Here is a 19,204-nt window from a genome sequence, read left to right as displayed (position 1 = left end):
CTCTTAAAAATCTATTTTTTTAGGATTTGTATGTCTCTTATAAATGTTACATTTTATGTTAAATCATTTCACTTGTTTATGACTGACCTATAAGCACAGTTGTACATTTTATGTGGGTTGTTAATTTCAGAAAACAAGTTTATCAAAGAAGGTTTTTTTAATTAAATAAAATGTAAATTAAAATTCCTATTTCTGCAAAGTTTAGATATGTAAGATTATTTTAAAGCTTCTATTACTGTAAAGAAATAATTCAGCCCCACCATATGATTGCTGTAGGAGCAAATTGGTCATTTTCTGCAACATGGTAGGATGCCATTAGAATTTAAACACACAGAGACCATCATCTGCCTATAAAAAAAAATCTAATGTGAACAGCCAACTTCTGCTAACTTCTATGTAAAGCTGTACTGTAGCTTTAAAGACTTATCTCATTTCCTCACTTTGGTTTTAGTCAGAGGAAGTTGCACTGAACGGCAGCAAACAGTTTCCCCGTACATCACAACACAAGATCTTTGGATAATGTGTGTGTAAAAATGTGTGCACAAAACCAGTGTCTTGGAATTAAAATAATAATAATTTTGGGTCAATTTGGGTTTTATCACAAAACGAGTGGGGGGGGGGGGGACTCCCTAACAAGTGTATGCCAGGTACCCTGAAGTCCCTCATTATAATAATAAAAGGGGCGGTGTGGAAAGACTCTAAGCGGATCCTGCAGTGTTTTGTGTGGCTGTGCGTGTGTGTGTGCGTGCGTGTAGGAGGGAGTGAGAAAGAGACAGAGAGGACGGCGCTCCTTGTCGCGCAACTGGGTAGTCCGTTATTGTCACAGCGCGCAGCTTTTTGAAGCTTTCTGCTGGATTACATTGACAAACTCAGCGCCGATCATCCGACATGGGGAAGGTGGAAGGAGGGATGAAATGTGTGAAATACCTTTTATTCGGGTTCAACTTCATCTTCTGGGTGAGTTCACGTTTGTTGCTGCACGCGAGATGTGATGCAGGGACGTGCGTAAAAGGCCGAACGAAGCCCTGAACAAGTGCAGTTCCAAACGAACAGCCGCTTCCGCGTGGGACTTTAGCAAGGGGGCTTTACATTTCACTCATGTCGCTGCAGTCTGGAGGGGAGAAGTTGTCCTGCGCGGCGCAGAACGAGTGACAGTCAAAGGTTTACTTTTTTTTTTCTTTTTTTTTAGTTTTGCCTTAACCAACGCAAATCACATTTTCCACAGAGGAAAAACCCGCCCCCTTGTTGCCGGGGAAGCATGTTTTTGAAAGGAAGACTGAATGAAAAGACAGAAAGGGAGAGCTTGAGTCTATAGTCTGCATGGAATGCGACCTCGTGGCTTCTCGCACCAATTTGTTCTAAAAGTAACGCAATAAGCGTAAAGCTGCTCATCAGCTTCCCCCTTCTAAATATTAAATCTCTTTTCAGAAGGGGGAGGAAAAAGGCAGTTTTGCTCACATACATTTTATTTAAACTCAAATTTGTTTTGCTTGTACTCATTAAAAACCATCTTCCTGTGTTGATGCTGTCCACAACTTTTCATAACCATCCTTTGAGGAGTTTCATTGGGCGCATGTGTGCGTGAAAGGGTAAAAAACATTTTGTAAAGTAGCTTGCGTGGAGTGGATCAGGCGCTGATTGGACTGTGAACGGGTCCATTGTGATGGCGGGACAATAGGGTGTCTGCTGCTGCGCTCTGCAGCGCCTCTCAGAGCCTCATCACCCCCTGACTTGACTTGACCTGTCTTCGTTTGGAACATCTTTGGTGTGATGCGTCTGCGCGCAAATACAACAGAAATATGGAGAGTGATGCTGATCTGGCAAAAATGGGCATGACAGAGATGGTTGGATGACACCGCCGTGACAGAAAAAAAACTGTTGGCGTCAGTCAGAGGAAATAAAAGGGTCATCGGGAGATTGAGAGGGATATTCCCGCATGTGCGCGTTTGCGCGCTCACAGGGCAGAAGAGAGACAGTTGGCTGGAATTTGACCCAGATACTAATAAAATAGAACACTGTTTATTTCAAAGAGCTTCAACAATACTTTCAGTTTGGGCACCCCATAAAGGTCTGGACCCCCCACCCCTTCCAGCCAGTTTTAACACTAACACTCTCCAATAACAGAGGAGAAAGGGAAGTTAGGATTTCCCCTAAGCATTGAGGCGATCCCAGTGGACAGCAGAGATTTTGTTCATGTTGGCACATCAAGAGCAAATATGAGACACTGAAACTTCAAAGTGTCAAAGCTCTGTCACTAAGGTAGAAGGTAACCATATATTTCTGACCTAAACATGGGGATTTTGTTGCTTTAAGAAGCTTGTAATTGACCCATTTTTTGTGAGGGGAAACTTTAACATCTTTATTCCCAAATGTCCTGAAAACACTCCATGTTCTATGAAAGAGCTCTCTGTGATCAGCTCAAAGGTGAAATTTCTTTGCTATTAATAAATAACTAGTTTATTGGTTCAACAGGAAATTTCAGTTGGCCTTGTTTTGTGTGCTACAGTTGCAGAGTGGCAAACAGTGCATTATATATTTTAGCCTTTCTTATGCTTCTAATATATGCTCTAGGTTGATTCATGGCATGAGTTTAACTCCAAGCAAGTTCAGGTTAAAAATTACACAAACTATGAACTTTGTTCGGTTAAATCTTAGTACTGTGAGCTAGTAATGCAACTGCTAGATCCTGGCTGCATTATAGAATGAAACAAACCACAATCAAACACTGTATTTAAAAAATAGATAGGAAAACCCAATACAATTTAAGATTTTTAGGAGATATAACTTTATGGAGTTTTATTTATTCTATCTTTTTGTGGCAATATTGTAGGAAAGATGAAGATGTTTCTCCTTAATGTAATTTTATTCAGACTGTGAGATAAATAGAAAAAAAAAGAAATCAAATTGTTTTATTTTATATTCCATATTATATTTAGTGAGTTCACAAAGTTTAGAGTTTGTACCAACCTAATTTATCTTGTTTTTCAGGAGAGGATATAAAAAAAATCGAATCGGCTAAACGTTCAGTATTGTGTTTTTTTGGTAGTAATTGTACTTCAGTGTTAAGGAAGTTTAATTATCAAATGCCTTAAAGGTAGAAATCAGATTTCATCTCTCAAATCAATGCTGCAAAGGGACCTCCTTTCCACCGACATCTCTTAAGGCTGGGTCTGCTCTGATTGGTCAGCAGACGCAGTAACAGGCAAGGCAGGTGTTTCTTTGTCTGAGATGTGCTACAGTAAACTTGCATGAGGCGTTATGCAAATGGGTTTCATTGTAAGTTTATGAAGAAAAGCAAGAAAAGCCTGGCATGACAACAAAGACCGCTGAGCAGTTTGAGACCAACATCTGTTTAAAACAAAATATTCCAAGTTAAACGTTTAAGAACAAAAGACTCTGCAATTGTTTTGAGATTAAGTCATTTGTTGAATTGTACAAACATTCCTCCTTTTGCTTCTGCTGCTACATCTTTTCATTATATGTTTGGTTCACTTTTTAATAGTAAAAATAAAAAATGTGGAGGATTTTTTGTACTGAGGAAAGTTTCGTAAGTTATTGATTATTTTTGCTCTGTCACTTGGCACAAGAAATGTTAATCTGGAGGATAAACTGAGTCTCTAGCTCTACCACACCCACCTGATGGTGAGCACAATAGGATTTACTCCACCCATAATTATCTCACTCTTTTTAAACAGTCTCCTTCTGTCCATTAAAGAAAAAAAATCGGCCTCCTCCAAAAGGTTCTCCCAAACATGTTCCAAACTGAGCTCAATGTTTGGACTTATTTGTCACTTGGCTGGATTCAAAGAGGTTTCAAACAGTTTGGTTTTCACATACATTTTGGTCACTTTAATTTACTGTAAAAGTCGGCTTGTATTGTTTGCAACTTTGCAAGTGCCACAGAGTGTCTTTGACCAAGACCACAGCCATGTGTCAGCCGTGGAGCCTCTGTTCTCATGGAAATTCCCCTCACAAATGCCCTCTTTAACTGGAGCATTGAAAGTAAGTCTTAAACTTAAAAATAACCTCAATATAGCCTCAGCACAGATATTTCCATCCCCACCCAAAAGCACCCAGGTAGGAGAAAAGGCTTTAGAAATAGGTCTTGACTGAATCTTTAGAAATAGTGGATGAGAAAAATTGATGCAGGGGAGTTTTGTTGCTCTTGCCCCCACCTCTTGTTAAGATCTTTTTGGTTTGTTGTTTTTTTGAAGAAGATAGGCCTATATTTGTGCTTTCGGCCACAGGAAAAAGGTCGATGAGCAGCTTTGTTACAGCTGTGGCCGTATTTGGTTTTGTTCATTCTGTTCTTCTGTATTTTGTGTATGGTATTTTTGTATCAGAGTGGGACCTTGTTATTTTTGTGGATCTTTGTGTGTGTTTGTGTGTCTGATTCTTTTCAGGTGTGGTGCATGAAGGCGTGGCTCCAATTGGACCCGGGCTGATGGAGACAGCCTTCAGGAGCACCTTTTGGACCTCCAGTCGGGGAGAAGGGAGCTTGGCTGCAACCAGTCTCTACTGCAGCTTGGCCCTCTTCTCCATTTTGTTTTGCGCTTCTCCACTTGTTTTAGTTTGTGTTGCACGCTGTAGTTCTGTTCGGTCTAATTTTGTTTAAGTGAAGCTGTAGGGGTGAACTGCGATTTTTTTAGTACTTGTTTTCTCCTGTTTTTGTAAATCTAGGGAGGATAGTGTTTGTCTTTGTTTTCCCTTTTCTTTTGGTTCATGTAAGAAAACAGATTTCAGTTAGGTATGGGTTTGTTTGTTATTTTGGCCTTGGTTCACCCTGAAGTCTTTTTGCTTCACTTTTAGTTATTCGTGTTTGTTGTTCATTAATTTGTAACTAAATTTGTTATATTTTTATGGAGGCAATTCTTGTTTTTTTTTTTTGTTCATTTAAATTTGGTGGCCAAAACAATTTACTTTTATGTTATGCCCCCCTAGGTACCCCTAGACACAGAAAGGGGCGTAACAGCTTACTCTACCTCATCCTATCCTACCTCTTTGCTCATATTCTCATGTGGTATTTGTTTCCCTCCTATTGTGCAGTCACAGTAAAGACAGTGGGTCTTTGTCTTTTGGGGGGAGATTGAGGGAAGGGCTGATGTGAGGTGGGTTCAACGACGGAGATTTATGTGGACAAATCAGGGGGCGGCCTGTTTCAAGGATCTGCAGAAGAAGAGATGGGGGGGGGGGGGGGTTAGGAGGGGCAGAAAGCAGGCAGGAAGAAAGCAGAGAGGGTGATAATTGGACGTCAGGGATAGTCCAGCTATTAGTGTGGGTGTTCTTGATGCATTTAGGATGTCAGGCACCGCAAGCTTTGAAAAGGCTTTTAAATGCAACCATAAAAGTATTGATTTTTGGCTAAATGCAAAGCTCTTGTCCTACATGAACTAATAACATGCTCCTCCACCACTCAAGCACAATGTGTGTGGTGCCTTGGGAAGGCTTAGCTCCTGCAGATCTTCATGCACATCCCTCATGCTCCACCTTTAGGTGACCACTGCTGAATAGACTCTGTCAACACAAAGAAAGCCCAGCTCAGTAAATCTGTGGGACTGAAATCTTCCCCATTATTTATCACTTTGGACCTGCTAATCCCCAAATCCTGAGAGTTCAGCTGTCCCATACATCACAGCACATGACACTGGATCCAGGGTTTAGGAGGAAGCTGGCGTCCCCAACACCTGTGCCATTCAAATGCTTTACAGCTGAGCTACTTCTTTGCAAATTCAGGCTACATAAATTGATGTAAAAACAAAACATTGTTTGGAGACGTTGCAGGAAGCAAGATAAAATACAGCACACAGAGAGCACTAAACACGATTACTAAAGATTTTTGATGGAATTTGGAGACAAGCATTGCTTCTCCAAGTGCATGGTTAGAAGACAAGGGAGTAAAACCATGTAACAGAACATCCCACATGTTCACTGCTAAGATAAATCAGCTTTCAAACCTCATTTCACATTCACACATACACTAGATATACAATGTGTTGTTGTGAAGCTCAGCTCAAAGGTTTTAAGACTGGATTATCCCAAGAGGCCTTCAACTAAGTAATTATTAAAACCTCTCCCAATTGATTCATCCGTTTCCTTAAGATGTAAATGCGTCTCTGCTTTGAAGCAAACAGCAAAGGGAGATCAGCACTTGGAAGAACTTTGTTTTTAAAGAGGTGTTGTCCGATGGAAATAAAATCAAAATCTTATGAGTATTTTTTTGACACTTACGAAGAGGCTATTAAAGGACACTTTGAACCACTTTTCTGATCCTTTTCTCAGCCGAATATGACTAAAAATGTGTTTAAAACGGAAGTTTCAGTTGAGGAGAACTGTCTGTCAAAGGTCTGACAGGATCCATACATTCAGATCAGTACAAAGTGTCAGCCTGTTCTGTGAATTGAAGAGAGTATTTGAACAGGCAAAACGATTCATCTAACGGTTAAAGATAACATTTGCATCCACGCTTCAGCTTTTGGCCAAAGTGAATATTATTAACCTTGCAGATTGGTGGATAAAGTGTACCACAATGATGGCAGCTTTGCAATGTTCAGACCATGTGATAATGATGTTTTACTGTAAAACTGAAAAATATATATAATATTGTTGTAACTGATTTCTAAAGCCAGTTATGTTCCCATCTCAAATCAAACAAAAACACATGAGTGAAACAAACATGTACTGGAACATAACTTTTTTTTCTTGTTTCTGTCCAGTTAATGGGATCCTTCGTGCTTGCAGTTGGACTGTGGCTGCGTTTTGACCCAAAAACAGCTGCTCTGCTCACTGGAAACGGAGCTCCAGACACCTTTTTCATTGGTGGGTTGTAACTCCCACCCCTTCGTGGATTTTTACAGCCATGGTTGGCAAACTGTGACAAAATAACTCTGTTTCAGAAAAAATGTTTTCATCCACTCAACATAAGTTTTGTTACAAAAAAAGCTTATAATTGTCACTTAAAAGGTGATTAGATGTGTTTTGTTTTACTTTAAACGCTTTTGTTGACTCTGGGCTTAAACTATGTCTTATTTAAATTAGCCTGGCTATTAAGCATTTGAATTTCAAAAAATGTTAAAAGAGAAAAATCAACAAAAAAAATATATCACTTTCAGAAGATTTCCTTTTTTAAAAGCTTTTTATTGGTGATTAAAGCATTACAAGCCTATGAATGAATCAATAATATAAAGGTTAAAAAAATGACATGGATTGATAAGGTGTCCATGCAAAAGAGAAAATTGTGCAAAGATCCAATTTGCAATCCTCTGAAGATGGTGAAGTGCAATGACAGAAAGGAAAAGGACTTTTTTTTTAAAGTAGACATGTCATTAGAAAACCTTTGGAGAGTCATCAAGACCACTTAAATGAAAGTAGGCCTGGAAAGCAAAGTATAAATGAGAAGTTTCCATAGACTTTTGCACTGCTCTGTTTGTTTCTAAGGTAAAAGTGTAGGTAGAATTATACAAGTGTGCTTCTGCACCATGTCAAATAAGGTACAAGAATGTTTTTATGCCTTCTTACCCTTTAGTTTAATTTACTTTCATTACAGCTAAATGCATTTTTTAAGGAATAGGAAGATGCTCTTGAACATATTGATTTGAAGTAAATTAAATCTAAACCTTTCAAACTTCAAACTGATGGAAGGAAACAGGAAACAAGTCTCACAGTACCGGTACTGAAAATAAAAGTGATGCGTGAAAAGTTTTTGGGGCAAACAAAAGACCAGAGATGTGATAATGTAATAATAGGGTGGATTGTTTAGGTGTAAACAAACCGTCAATAGCAGTTATTACTCTAAGAAAATGAAACAGTGTATATTGCATGACTGCATGCTCTCCCACACATGGTTTATGTAAAACTTACTACACTGGCTGTTTCAGTCCCTAGAGGCCGTCCTCCTGTGTCTGATTGGTACTTTTAAAGTTTTCAAATGGTAGACTTGTCCACCTGAGAGACCTTTTGTTTTTGAACTGAAATACTTTTCAGTGCAAAAAACATGTCATCACCTCTATTTATGTTAGAGTGACATCAGCCTAAAAAACAAATGTGATTTCATGGAGGATGGGTGAGTTGTTGTTTTTTTGTCAGCTCTTCTAAGAAAACCGCACAGCAGATGGCTGCTACAGCGAAAGGCCTGTCCACTGAAACAGTCGGGAGGACCTGACAGTTGCTCACACACAGACCTCCTTTTTGTGTTTTATTATGTGATTAAAAAAAAAAAAACTGGAAATAACTCCAGAAAACAAAATCAAAACAGAAACCACTTTGTTTTACATCTAAACTAAGAAACTGTGTTTTGACAGCATCACTAAACATTAGTTAGAAGAACTTTGTTCAATATTCGTAAGTATGCTCATCATGTCAACATTTTGGCTTTTTTTACTGGCCTACAGGTCATTTTAAATGTGGACCTTAGCAATCTATCCTTTGCATTTTCATGCAGTTCATAACTGCATTAAACCCTGGATTCAACACACTCATGCCATTTAAAACTCTGACTAACTCATAGATGTCGCTGCAACAGATCTCTCTTGAAATTTTTTTTTCCAAAACAATAAAGTTTGGCATCAGTGGTTCAGTCTTGGAGCTGATGCCACCCTCTGAACAGAGTTCAATTGTTCAATTTTAGCTCAATGCTGCCCTCTTGTGCTAATGCCAGTGAATTAAGGTCTCATTGAAGCGTACAGGATCCAGTCATGCAGAGAACAGTAAACAGTCATTTAATAGGTTGACAATTTGGTTTGAACTGCTTTACCTTTTTCTTCTTTTCTAGGTGTGTACATTCTGATTGGTGCTGGCAGTTTGGTGATGATGGTTGGTTTCTTTGGATGTTGTGGAGCTGTTAGAGAGTCTCAGTGCCTTCTGGGCTCAGTAAGTACCAGTATCACACATATCAATATCTAATTTTGTTCTGATTTATTATTTTGTTCTCATTACCCCCCCCCCCCCCCCCCCCCTTTCAGTTCTTTGCTTGTCTTTTGATCATCTTTGGGTCTGAAGTGGCTGCAGGGGTATTTGCTTTCCTCAGTAAAGACAAGGTACGATCAAGCTGTCAGTTTTACAGGATCTTTCCCATTATATTTTTAATGCGAAGGCTCGTTTATTATCTCCCACCCAGATAATTGACGATGCTCAGAACTTCTACAAAAAAGAGTACAGTGAGAACAACAACAGCACACTGATCTCCATCTATCAAGATATGGTAGGTCACAAACAATAAAGACCTATACGGAAAATATGGTCAATCAACCTGCTCTGACTTGATATGGTTTTATCTTTAGCTGAAATGTTGCGGAACAGCACAGAGCCCATGCCCAGACTCTGAACCTGATACTAAGGTACATTCTTAGAGCAACAATTGAATAAGACTGCTTTGCTTGCTTATGGAGTCATTTTGTCATAATAAATGTTGTGGTTTACCTTTGCTTTTATGACCTACATCCAGAACTGTGAGACAGAAATTAAAGAGTTCCTCAGCAATAAACTCTTCATCATTGGCTGTGTGGGCATCGGGATTGCTGGAGTCATGGTGAGTCAGGAGATTAAAAAAAGACACATCATCTTGGAAATACTTTCTAATTGACTTCTGCTTTCCCTTCAACAGACCATTGGGATGATTTTCAGCATGGTGCTCTGCTGTGCCATCCACAACACCAGGGAGGTCATCTAAGCCCGTTTTTGTAACTCCCATTTCTCTCAATAGACTTTTCAGCAGTTGGAATATAACATCAGTTCTTGTCAGAAATCAAAACAGGGACCAAGGAAATTTAAGAAAAGAATTCTTTTTTTACAATGCACTGCTTTGTCCTGTTTCCTTAAATCCATTTTTCCTCCTGTTTTCAGTGTCATTGTCCATTTCTGTTACTGTGTGGGATTTTCCCATTCCTGAAGCAGAACATTTTAGTTTATTTTAACCTGACATTCTGTCAAATAATTCTTCCTCTCTGCCATTTGGACACCACCAGAATCTTCACCCACATGCTGTTACAGCAGCGTCAGTGCTTTTTCACACAGCTTTGACACTGACCTCTTGTCTGTGAGAAAAATGCACCTTAGGTACAAAAACAGAAGAAAAAAAAAGGTTTGCTTTTGCAACACACAGTAGTGCACAAACACAGTCAATTTCCTGAGAGCCCAGAACTAAACAAAACATTTTTGTGGGTTCCTTGATTAGATCTTGGACATTCTGGTAAGTTTTTCAAATGTTACTCAAGGACCACCTCTCGCTTTTTTTGAAAGATACTTAAATACCACATACTTCTCTTTAATTAAAAAAAAAGTTTTTGGTAAAATCTATTTTGAACCCAAAAAGATGTTCTTTTATTTAAGCATCATTGTGTCCCTGGATCCACAGCATGGCACGCGAAAGCATGACTACATAGGTTTGGTGTAAACAAAGGAGGGCATATTGTTACTGACCAACTTAGCATGCAAAAATAAAAATAAAGTCACAATAGCCTTTTTTTCAATACATGCATTGAAATAGCTGTAGCTGACAAAGACAGATCAATTCCATAGTACAGTCTGTTTGTTTAATGGTCCCTCACCCCAACCCTTCTGTTCATATAGTGGGCTTCAGTTTACTGATTACTGGTTATTGATGCATTTTTCATCTTTTAGAGTATCTATGTAGCTCATTACCTTGAGTAAACTTGACAGCTTAAGGCAATGTAATTTATTTGCATATTTTAAAGTAGGTTCAGGTTAAATTACTTTTTTTAAAATGAAACTAATCTGATGTAGTTGAGAAATATTAAATGTTCTGTATAGTTTAAAGTAATTTTAATGCTACTTAATGCAGGAAATGTACTTTTAATGGGTTAGAATGGGTTTAATCTATAAAAAAGATGAGTAAAAAGTTAGAAGTGTAGTTTAAAATTTTTTACTTTGGAACAACATCACATGGGCCAAAAACTTTGTGACGAAGTGTTGTTCATACTATCATAATTGCAACCTCGATATATGATATCTGTTCTTACATAAGAGAAGATACTATTTAGTCTGTGTTGACTGTATAGTGTGACTCTGATTACATGGTTGCGTTCACAGGCTAAATATGTATCAGCTGTGGAGGGGAATCCAAGCTATCCAACCTGAGCATTTAACCCCGCCCACTTTCATTTTTTTTCTCCTTTGTCCATAAAATCCAGCCATTATCATTCGGGAACGCTTCTTATTTCAATGAACTCACTATAGCATGATGGAAAAAAGGACTATTTAATGATTTTGTCATGGATAAAGCTTAAATCGGAATGCTGTTGATGCTGTATCATTCATTTAAAGAGTCAAGACTCGAATATGTAAATACAGTTTTTATTCTTTTTTTAGTTGTACATTATTTGTGGCTGATCTGATAGTTAATATTTAACATGCTGTACGTAAACAGGTGTTTGCTGTAGTTGTACTCTGTTGCTTTTATGACAGTTTTGCATTGATCCACACAAAAATCCTAAACAACAACAGAAGCCTTTAAATGTGCCTTTCTTTCTTTAAATTTCAGACTGTTTGAACATTTAAATGAGATGTAGCTGTATTTTTGTTGTTTGTACAGTTGGCCTCCAAATAACTATCATGCGATGAGTATGCACAGCTTGCCATTGTTGTTTATTGTGGTTTTAAATGTATACACTTGACTGCATCTCCTCAGATAAAACAACTGAAAATGTGCAAGCAGCAACTTTCTTGTTGTAAAAAGCCTTTTGACACCCAAAAAATATAGTTCTGTAAGCCATCATCCAAATATTAGTATAAGCATTTGTTGATTATGATATGATTTTTCCTTTTATGATAGTTAAGTATGACCTAAATTATCTAACAACAAAGATCTGGAAAGTAGTCCTTAATGGCATCTGGCAGTTTTTTTTTTTTTTATAAAGTTATCCAACTATGTGGAGACTCAGTGGAGTTGTCATGGTTACCAACAAAAGCTGCTGCTGCATCCCTGCAGTTGTTTTGTGTGAGGAAAATCAGTAGACGTCAGACATTTTTTTAGAGTGTTTTTAGAGAGTTGTTAACTTATTTGTTTTCTTTTCCTGGTTTCCAGAAATATAGATGATTGAAGTTTAATAAAAGTTTGAGAGTTTGTCGTCTTGATGTTTATTAATTTTTTACCTTTTTTTGCAATATTTTCAACTTTGTTTACAGACGTGTTTTTCTTGTGAAGCTGCCATGAGGTTTTTTTCTTATCCTAATTCAACTGTGTTTCAGAATTAGGACTGAAAATATAAATATACCAAATGCAATTTCTCTAGTTCATCAGATGGCTGATTATAGAATACAAATTGTCATTTATGTTATATCTTTTAAAAACAATTACATTTCATTTTGAATTTAGACTCCCAGTGATATCAAATATAAATGTCAAGTTAATGAGTTAACATATTAATATCCAATTATGTTCCTGTAACCCTTGTGCTATCCTAGGCACTTTAACATTGGGAGTTGGGTCATTTAGACCCACTAGACAGTGCTCTGAACCTTTTTTCTTCAATGATTTGTGAACCTCACTGGTGTCCATGGATTACATGAAATCTTTCCACCTCTATCCACCTTTGTCATGGTAGGGAGAACTTGTCAATGTAAGGGTGAGGTCATCTAAGATAGCACAAGGGATATTTAGTTTGGAAACCTTCAACGATTCTTCCTCAAACAGTGTCATCCCAGACAAGGGTGACCTTTCTGTTGCATCAGATTCATGTCAGAGGTTCACCTTTCTGCTCTTGAGCTTGAAGCACAGCTGAATGCTCAGTTGAAGGGATAGTTACACAGGATCTAGGATTCCCCAAGCTACAGTTACCCCAACAACTGCAGCCTGAGCACTTTCAACGCCAAACATGCAGGCATGCCTGCAGCGCGTGGAAAGGGGATCAGAAGGGCACTTTTCAATCTTGCATCAGGAAAAAAGTATCCTCTTTACAGTGAACCCTTTGGTGGCCCCTCGAGAGACTGTTACAGGAAGCTCTTAAATTCCATGCACATAAACATACATTCGGAATTTAGAAAGCTTTATTTTGTGAATTACTTCTATATTTAACTTCCTTGTTTATCTTTCTAAAAATGAATTAAATGGTGCTTCAGTTTCATATTACAAGGGATCCTGACAATAGAATGGGTCTGGGCCTACTTTTTTGCCCAGAAAACTTGATCCCTAAAATACGGTGGCCCTGAAGAGCAAATCACATCAACAAAATCACTTAACGCAAAAACATAATGATGATCCCAACAATCATTGAAAAAGCAAAACAGATGATAAAAAACATTACTTTTAGGTATCAAAACAAAATTGAATTCTTAAAATAAAATCAAAACATAATTACCAAAAAAATAGAAACAAAATAAAAAAAACATTTCAGAAAAGCAAAAGTAACTTCTAGAAATCAAAATGAAATGTTAAAAAACATAACAAAAAAAGAAACTGGAAAATGCATTATAGGACATCGCTGACTGAATGAAGATGTTTAAGCTTAATGAGCAGTCATCGAATTTTTGCAGTGGCTGTGGCCAGAATCTTAAAGAAATATCGTCTGTTGGAAGATCTAACTGGACCAAATAATTTTAGGTTGAAAAGCTGAACAAACATTCTCATCCAATCAGTGACGTCCCATGATACTTAACTGTTCCAGTTTCTTATTTTGATTATTTTTCTAACAATTCATTTTGATTTCTGGAAATTACTTTTTGTTTTTACAAAATGTTTCCTTACATTTTTTTGTTGTGACATTTAATTTGTTCTTGTGTTGAGTGATTTGTATTTGCACCTTAGGGACATCATTTCTCTATGCAGCAATCACGCAATCACGCTTTATCAAAGACAAAGACACAGTTTTCTGAGGTTCATAAGCTTCCTCTATTTTATCACAGAGTACAAAGGTTGTGCAAGTGGCCACAAAAGAAATTCACAGTTTACATTTAAATGGAGCCGCTCTTCAGTTATTATTCAAACTGAAAACTGTCTTATGAGGGTGGGGGACATGTGCCTTAAATTAGAGATCATAGAAATCTTGATAATTGAAACCTTAAACCTGTTCTCCAACTACTTTTCCAGTCAGTTGGTTCAGAGATTACACATTTGGAAGTAATTTCACTCTTTCTGTAATCTTAGTCTGTATCTTGAGCATTTGAAACCACTTACAATAATACAAAATAGAAAGAAATATACAGTATATACATAAACTAGAAGAAAGTTCCAAGCCCTGGTTTCACATTCAACCCAAAAAACAAAAAGATTTTTATTCAAGTTTTTAATCAGATGGGATGCTTTTAAAGGGCTCTCTTTCGAAAAACCACCATCATTACTTGGTGTCTGTTAGGAGGATGCATATTGGGGAGGGGGGGTTACTAATTTGGATTCAAATGGAGCTAAAGGTCTAAAACGGAGAAAAGAAAGTCGACTTGCTTTTCACAGACTGAAGGGCAGTGATGGACTAGACAAGAGACTCTCAGTGAGAGAGGCAATGCTCTTCTTTTGTAAACATAGCACTATAAGAAAAATACTTTCTGGTCCCTTTAGCATTTGCTTTTAAATTGAATTATTTAAAGAGAGTACACAGACAGACATCTGGATCCATTGCTACTCTCAGGGCATACCTGTCTTAGTTTAATGAACCAGCAGAAAGGCCTGAAAACAGCTTGTTTATGCAGAGTAGATGTTGTAGGGGCTGTAGCCCAGCAAGAACTCTCCAACTCCCACAAAGTACACAACCTGCGCAATGCCAAACAGTGGGGCAATAACGAGGGCCCGGCAGCTGGCTCCCTTAAGAAATGCTCTGGGACCCTCTTTTCTCCAAATCTTTCTGCAAATCAAAAGGCAGTTTAGAGTAAGATAACAAATCCCATCAACCAGAACAGAAAGGAGCACATTGTTTGATGCTGCTCTGTAACTACCTGATACAGTCAACAACTCCGTTGTAGGTCTCCTCATTAGCTCCTTTTCTGAGCGACTGAAGCCTTGTCTTGACCACTGTGCAGAAAAAGAATGAGTTGAAAAGATCTCAAAATGTCTGTTTCATTCATGTTTACATCAACTGCCTGGTCTCCTAAACACCAAAAACCATTTGCAACATACCATCACACGGGCTCACAGCTACAGCAGCAATGGATCCAGCCAAGCAGCCAGACATAAAGGACCAGTAGAAGGGAACAGATGGATGTTCAGATGAATGTTGGCCAAGCTGGTGCAGATGTGCAAAAAGAGGGAAGTACACAACGGAGAATGGGATGTCCCTAAAGACCAAATAAACAAGAATTACAAAAGCCGTCCACAGTTATTTAACATAGATTAAGGTCAATCAAAAAAGAGAATATTTTAAATGCTATCTAACCTCATAAGTGTTGCCCCGAGTCCTCTATAGAGACCCATTATTCCTTTGGTCCTCAGCAGCTCCTTGGTGATCTGCAGGGCAGACATGCGGACGACTTGAGGTGCATGTATGGTGTTGTAGGAACGGCTGAGGACGGTACTGGTTCCTCCCATTTTCATTGTTGGCACTACACTGGGCATCACCCTCTGCTGGGCCACTGGAACATTAAAGAACAACGTTTAATTTTTTTTTTTTTTTTTTATAAATTAAATCCACTAAAGTCCTTATTTGGACTGATTGGAACCAAACATGGTCTTACCCAGCCTTCCTGCATCTTGCATCTGGATCTTGAGCATCTCCATTGGTGTGGTGATGATGACCTGGCACATTCCTGCACAGCATCCTGCCAACATTTCTTTAAAAACAGTAAGCCTAGCCCTGAGGGTAAGGAAAGTACAATAAGGTATTATCAGATTTTTTTAAACAAAATTCAGGGAAGTTGTTTTAGAAGTTACTCACCCATCTTGGCTCAGTTGGTGACGAAAGAAATCATTAGCTGCCAGTTTTATGGCTTTCTCTGGAGTTACCAAGGTAAGATTTACTGCGGCTCCTGAAGCAAACAAAGATTCTTGATGTAAATAAATGCAACAGGTATATGCACACCTTATCTGAAAATATATTTCCTGCCCTCTAGGTGCCCATTTGTTTGAAATATTGTATTTTTGGAATTTGGAAAAGATCTTTTTACACTTTGAAGTACTGACCCACTGACAAATTTGGTGTGTGTGAAATTTGATCGAGCAATGAAGGGTAACAGAACATCACTAACAATATTACCAGATGAAGAACTTTCTACAAGAACTCAAGCCATTCTCATTTAATTATTTAAACTACGAATTCTGTAAGTTAAAACACAATGCTGTGCTTTGTCCAGTTCATTTGTAATGACATGCACTCTTTCAACTAAAGTCCATTGATAACTTTCTGTATGTGGTGTCTTACCTCTGTATATGCCAAAGTAACCCTCAGATCTAACTGTCTTAATGAGACAATCCATCCTAAAATGAAAAAAAAGAGTTTTTTGTTTCTTTCATATCTTATTTCTTTTGCCTAATTCTATCTTCCTTACATGTTTTTGTACAGTTGTTGCCCACTGCGTTGGTTCTGCAGTCGGGTCTTGGCCAGGTCAATTGGAAAAACACAGGTGACTCCGACTATGCCGGCAATCCCTCCATTGATCAGTTTGGCGGGCAAGCTACACAAGAAGCCACAGCAGGCGTTAGTGTAAGATATTTTTTTTAACAATATTTTTACAACTGGATAAAGTAGGACAGTGTTATATCAGCCTAATAAACTCACTAACTGAACCTGGAAGAAGATAACTTTTAGCTTGTGTAAGTCATGCATTAGTTTGCGGGTACATCTATGTAAGGGTTTAAGGCAGTAGGGTGAGGTGAAAACTGCTTCTGGGGATCATGTCATCTAAAAATAACTTGTGACCTAGGTGAAAAACACATACACAAGTGGGAAACAACACAGCTGCATTCAACTCTTACTTTGATTAAACTGCAGATTCTTTCCACACATTCAGTGCAACATTTTAACTCTACTGTACTTTAAATTATTTAAATTAAATCTTAACCCAGAAGAACCCATGGTGACATTAGGGTAACAGAAAAATATCAGAAGTGGATTCTGTGGTCCACTTGGTTTGTGGTAAAATACACATATTTTCTTTTTTTCTTTTTTTAAAAGGGGTTAAGGTCTGAATAAGCTTGTGTTATTTTTTTTAAACATGCTGGGGAGGTTCATACCTAATCTGCTGATGCTGGGCCATGTTTCTTGGTTGTTAAGTGCAAAAGTCAACGGAGGAAGAGGCCACAGATGAGGGAGCAGTCCGAGGGTCCCTGAGAGACACTGGCAAAGGCGAGAGTAGGAAGGAGTGCTGAGTTATATAGAGACAGAAAAGCCCAACCCTTTAGACTAAAAGAAAAAGCGGGTATCATTTTCCACCCACAGCCCTAAGTGCCAGGAAACAGAGTCTGCGTGAGTTCTACCAAACCGGAATCACTTTCTAAGGATACACCAGCCCACAATGTGCAGAAACAATTTTCATTTAAGCAGGTCGCAAGCTCATAGCCTTTGGGATTATCAGAGAAATACCACAAGTGATGGTTTTTCATATTTTTATTTAGACCTTTAGCAGCAAGACAGACAATGAAGATTGCACAAAATCGTAACGACCCGTGACCTCACATCACAAGGCAATAACAAAGGGTCTGATTACTTTCAGCCTAAGGAAACACATTCATACTGATAATGAAAAACACAGACAATCACCAAAATTACATTTTATGAGAATAAACAAAAATATTAAAAAATAAAAATTACCCGATGCTAAATGTTCAAGCTAGTCATTTGGTTTATATGTGATGATTTATTAAATGCCCAAGGATAGATGAACGAAGCACCGAATAAAAGGGTTTCAGTTCGAAAAAATTCAAAGGAAAAATTAAGAATAAAACATAATGGAACCCAAGACCGCAGGCCAATAAAGTGAGACATCTTTCAGCATAGGCTGATTCTCTGAGACAAATCCTTTTTTTTCCATGAAAGAGGCTCTAAGTGCAAAAAAAATCATGCTCCAATCTGCTTTGTGCATGAAAACTGTGTGCATGATCACAAGTAAACATACATTTTTGTGCGTACAACTCAGTAGAAAAGCAACATTTGTGAAACAAAACTTGTGATTGGCTCGATTAGCTTCTAATATTTTGACACACTTTTGCATGAAATAGTTTTAACAGTTTGTAATGTTTCCAAAGCAGTTTTCATTCTGATGGCCCCCACTGCCAAGTTTTACAGAGCACTGGTCATAGGAGAAGCGTCTCGGTTGGACGCAGTGGTATGTGCGAGTGTCACAGCATCTGCAGCTGCAGCAGTGTGCCACAGGGTAATACAGCTCTGCGTTCACATCCGGAGGGCAGCCAGGAATATGAGCAACCCGGTACACCAAGGACAGAGGCATGCAGCTACGCTGGATCAAAAAAGTCCTCCCAAACCGGCCTCTAAAATTGGTATCCTGGAGAAGAGGAAGAAGGCTTGTAAGACATGGTTAAAAGTACAACAAAATACCATTTTACCACTGTGAAATGGCAAATGCATTGTCAACCACTGAAATTTTTTGCTCTAAATATGACCTCCCACACTGACTGGTGAGTTGCTTTCCTATGAAAAGTGTAAACGTGTGTGGCAGTTGTCACCCTTGAGTAGCAGTAGCCACTGCAGATGGTTGTGTTGATAGCAATGCACTGGGTGCAGTTTTGCTTCTCGACCCATATGGTGTGATTCTTCAGCACACAGGCGCACACCGTTCCAGCCATCACTGCCAACACCAGAGCGCTCTTCAACATAAACAAGGACATGCTGGAAAAAGTCACAACACAAGGGGAAGTGAAATGAGACTGCCTGAAATAATAAAACACAGAAAAAAGCAGCAAGATGCATTGAAAAAGTCCTAGAGAACCTTGAAATATAATCTTAAGTAGAAGTAACTCTGTCTCTCTCAGTGTTCGCTGGGTCTTGTCTGTGAAAGTCTGAACTTATCAGGGACATCCATGCTCTTTTTATGGGAGCCTTAATCCACCTGAGTGTCCCACTGAACTTCAGTCCACAATATCCTTTCAGACATCATGTCAGCTGATTCAGTGTTTGAACATGTGTGTTTATCATGAATGTTCATTGTCACAGGTCACACTAAATAAAACAGGTTTCACCATTCAGTGAGCAGAATGGAGCGGATACTGATCATGAATAAGGTCACTGTGGGTCAGGAGGGTGTGTGTACGTGTGGCTGCTCTGATTTGATCTACAGCTATATTTAATGCACAATGTTTAGGGATGAGAACAAG

At 38.4% G+C, this 19,204-nt stretch overlaps 2 protein-coding genes across 2 annotated transcripts; one reads left to right on the top strand and one right to left on the bottom strand.

Moving 5' to 3' along the window:
• The first annotated feature begins 713 nt into the window (after positions 1 to 713).
• On the top strand, positions 714 to 12,076 carry LOC101157617 (tetraspanin-2). The gene is made up of 8 exons (XM_023956638.2): positions 714 to 957; positions 6,714 to 6,816; positions 8,768 to 8,865; positions 8,958 to 9,032; positions 9,113 to 9,196; positions 9,276 to 9,332; positions 9,440 to 9,523; positions 9,599 to 12,076. Exons 1-8 carry the CDS (start codon positions 889 to 891, stop codon positions 9,662 to 9,664), a joined length of 636 nt encoding a protein of 211 aa, XP_023812406.1. The 5' UTR covers positions 714 to 888; the 3' UTR covers positions 9,665 to 12,076.
• Positions 12,077 to 13,816: 1,740 nt separating this feature from the next.
• Positions 13,817 to 17,268, bottom strand: LOC101158273 (mitochondrial glutamate carrier 1). Its single transcript, XM_004070486.4, has 9 exons — positions 17,108 to 17,268; positions 16,423 to 16,548; positions 16,296 to 16,351; positions 15,813 to 15,903; positions 15,613 to 15,731; positions 15,315 to 15,510; positions 15,059 to 15,216; positions 14,878 to 14,953; positions 13,817 to 14,786 (listed from the first exon to the last, which is right to left on the bottom strand). Exons 1-9 carry the CDS (start codon positions 17,128 to 17,130, stop codon positions 14,627 to 14,629), a joined length of 1,005 nt encoding a protein of 334 aa, XP_004070534.1. The 5' UTR covers positions 17,131 to 17,268; the 3' UTR covers positions 13,817 to 14,626.
• Positions 17,269 to 19,204: the final 1,936 nt, after the last annotated feature.

This window comes from Oryzias latipes, chromosome 7 (genome assembly GCF_053564925.1).
Source record: "Oryzias latipes strain Hd-rR chromosome 7, Olatipes_Hd-rR_3.1".
NCBI classification, from domain to species: Eukaryota; Metazoa; Chordata; class Actinopteri; order Beloniformes; family Adrianichthyidae; genus Oryzias; species Oryzias latipes.
The sequence above is the reverse complement of the archived record's forward strand: the minus strand, read 5'-3'. Positions and strand labels throughout refer to the sequence as shown.

Coding starts and splice junctions, on each gene's coding strand:
- LOC101157617 (XM_023956638.2), top strand. CDS start 889: ATGGGGAAGGTGGAAGGAGGGATGAAATGTGTGAAATACCTTTTATTC. Junction 958..6,713: donor GGTTCAACTTCATCTTCTGG/GTGAGTTCACGT, acceptor GTTTCTGTCCAG/TTAATGGGATCCTTCGTGCT. Junction 9,197..9,275: donor TCTCCATCTATCAAGATATG/GTAGGTCACAAA, acceptor TTTTATCTTTAG/CTGAAATGTTGCGGAACAGC.
- LOC101158273 (XM_004070486.4), bottom strand. CDS start 17,130: ATGGCCCAGCATCAGCAGATTAG. Junction 16,549..17,107: donor GCCCAGCATCAGCAGATTAG/GTATGAACCTCC, acceptor CTTCTTGTGTAG/CTTGCCCGCCAAACTGATCA. Junction 15,732..15,812: donor CACCAACTGAGCCAAGATGG/GTGAGTAACTTC, acceptor CCTTACCCTCAG/GGCTAGGCTTACTGTTTTTA.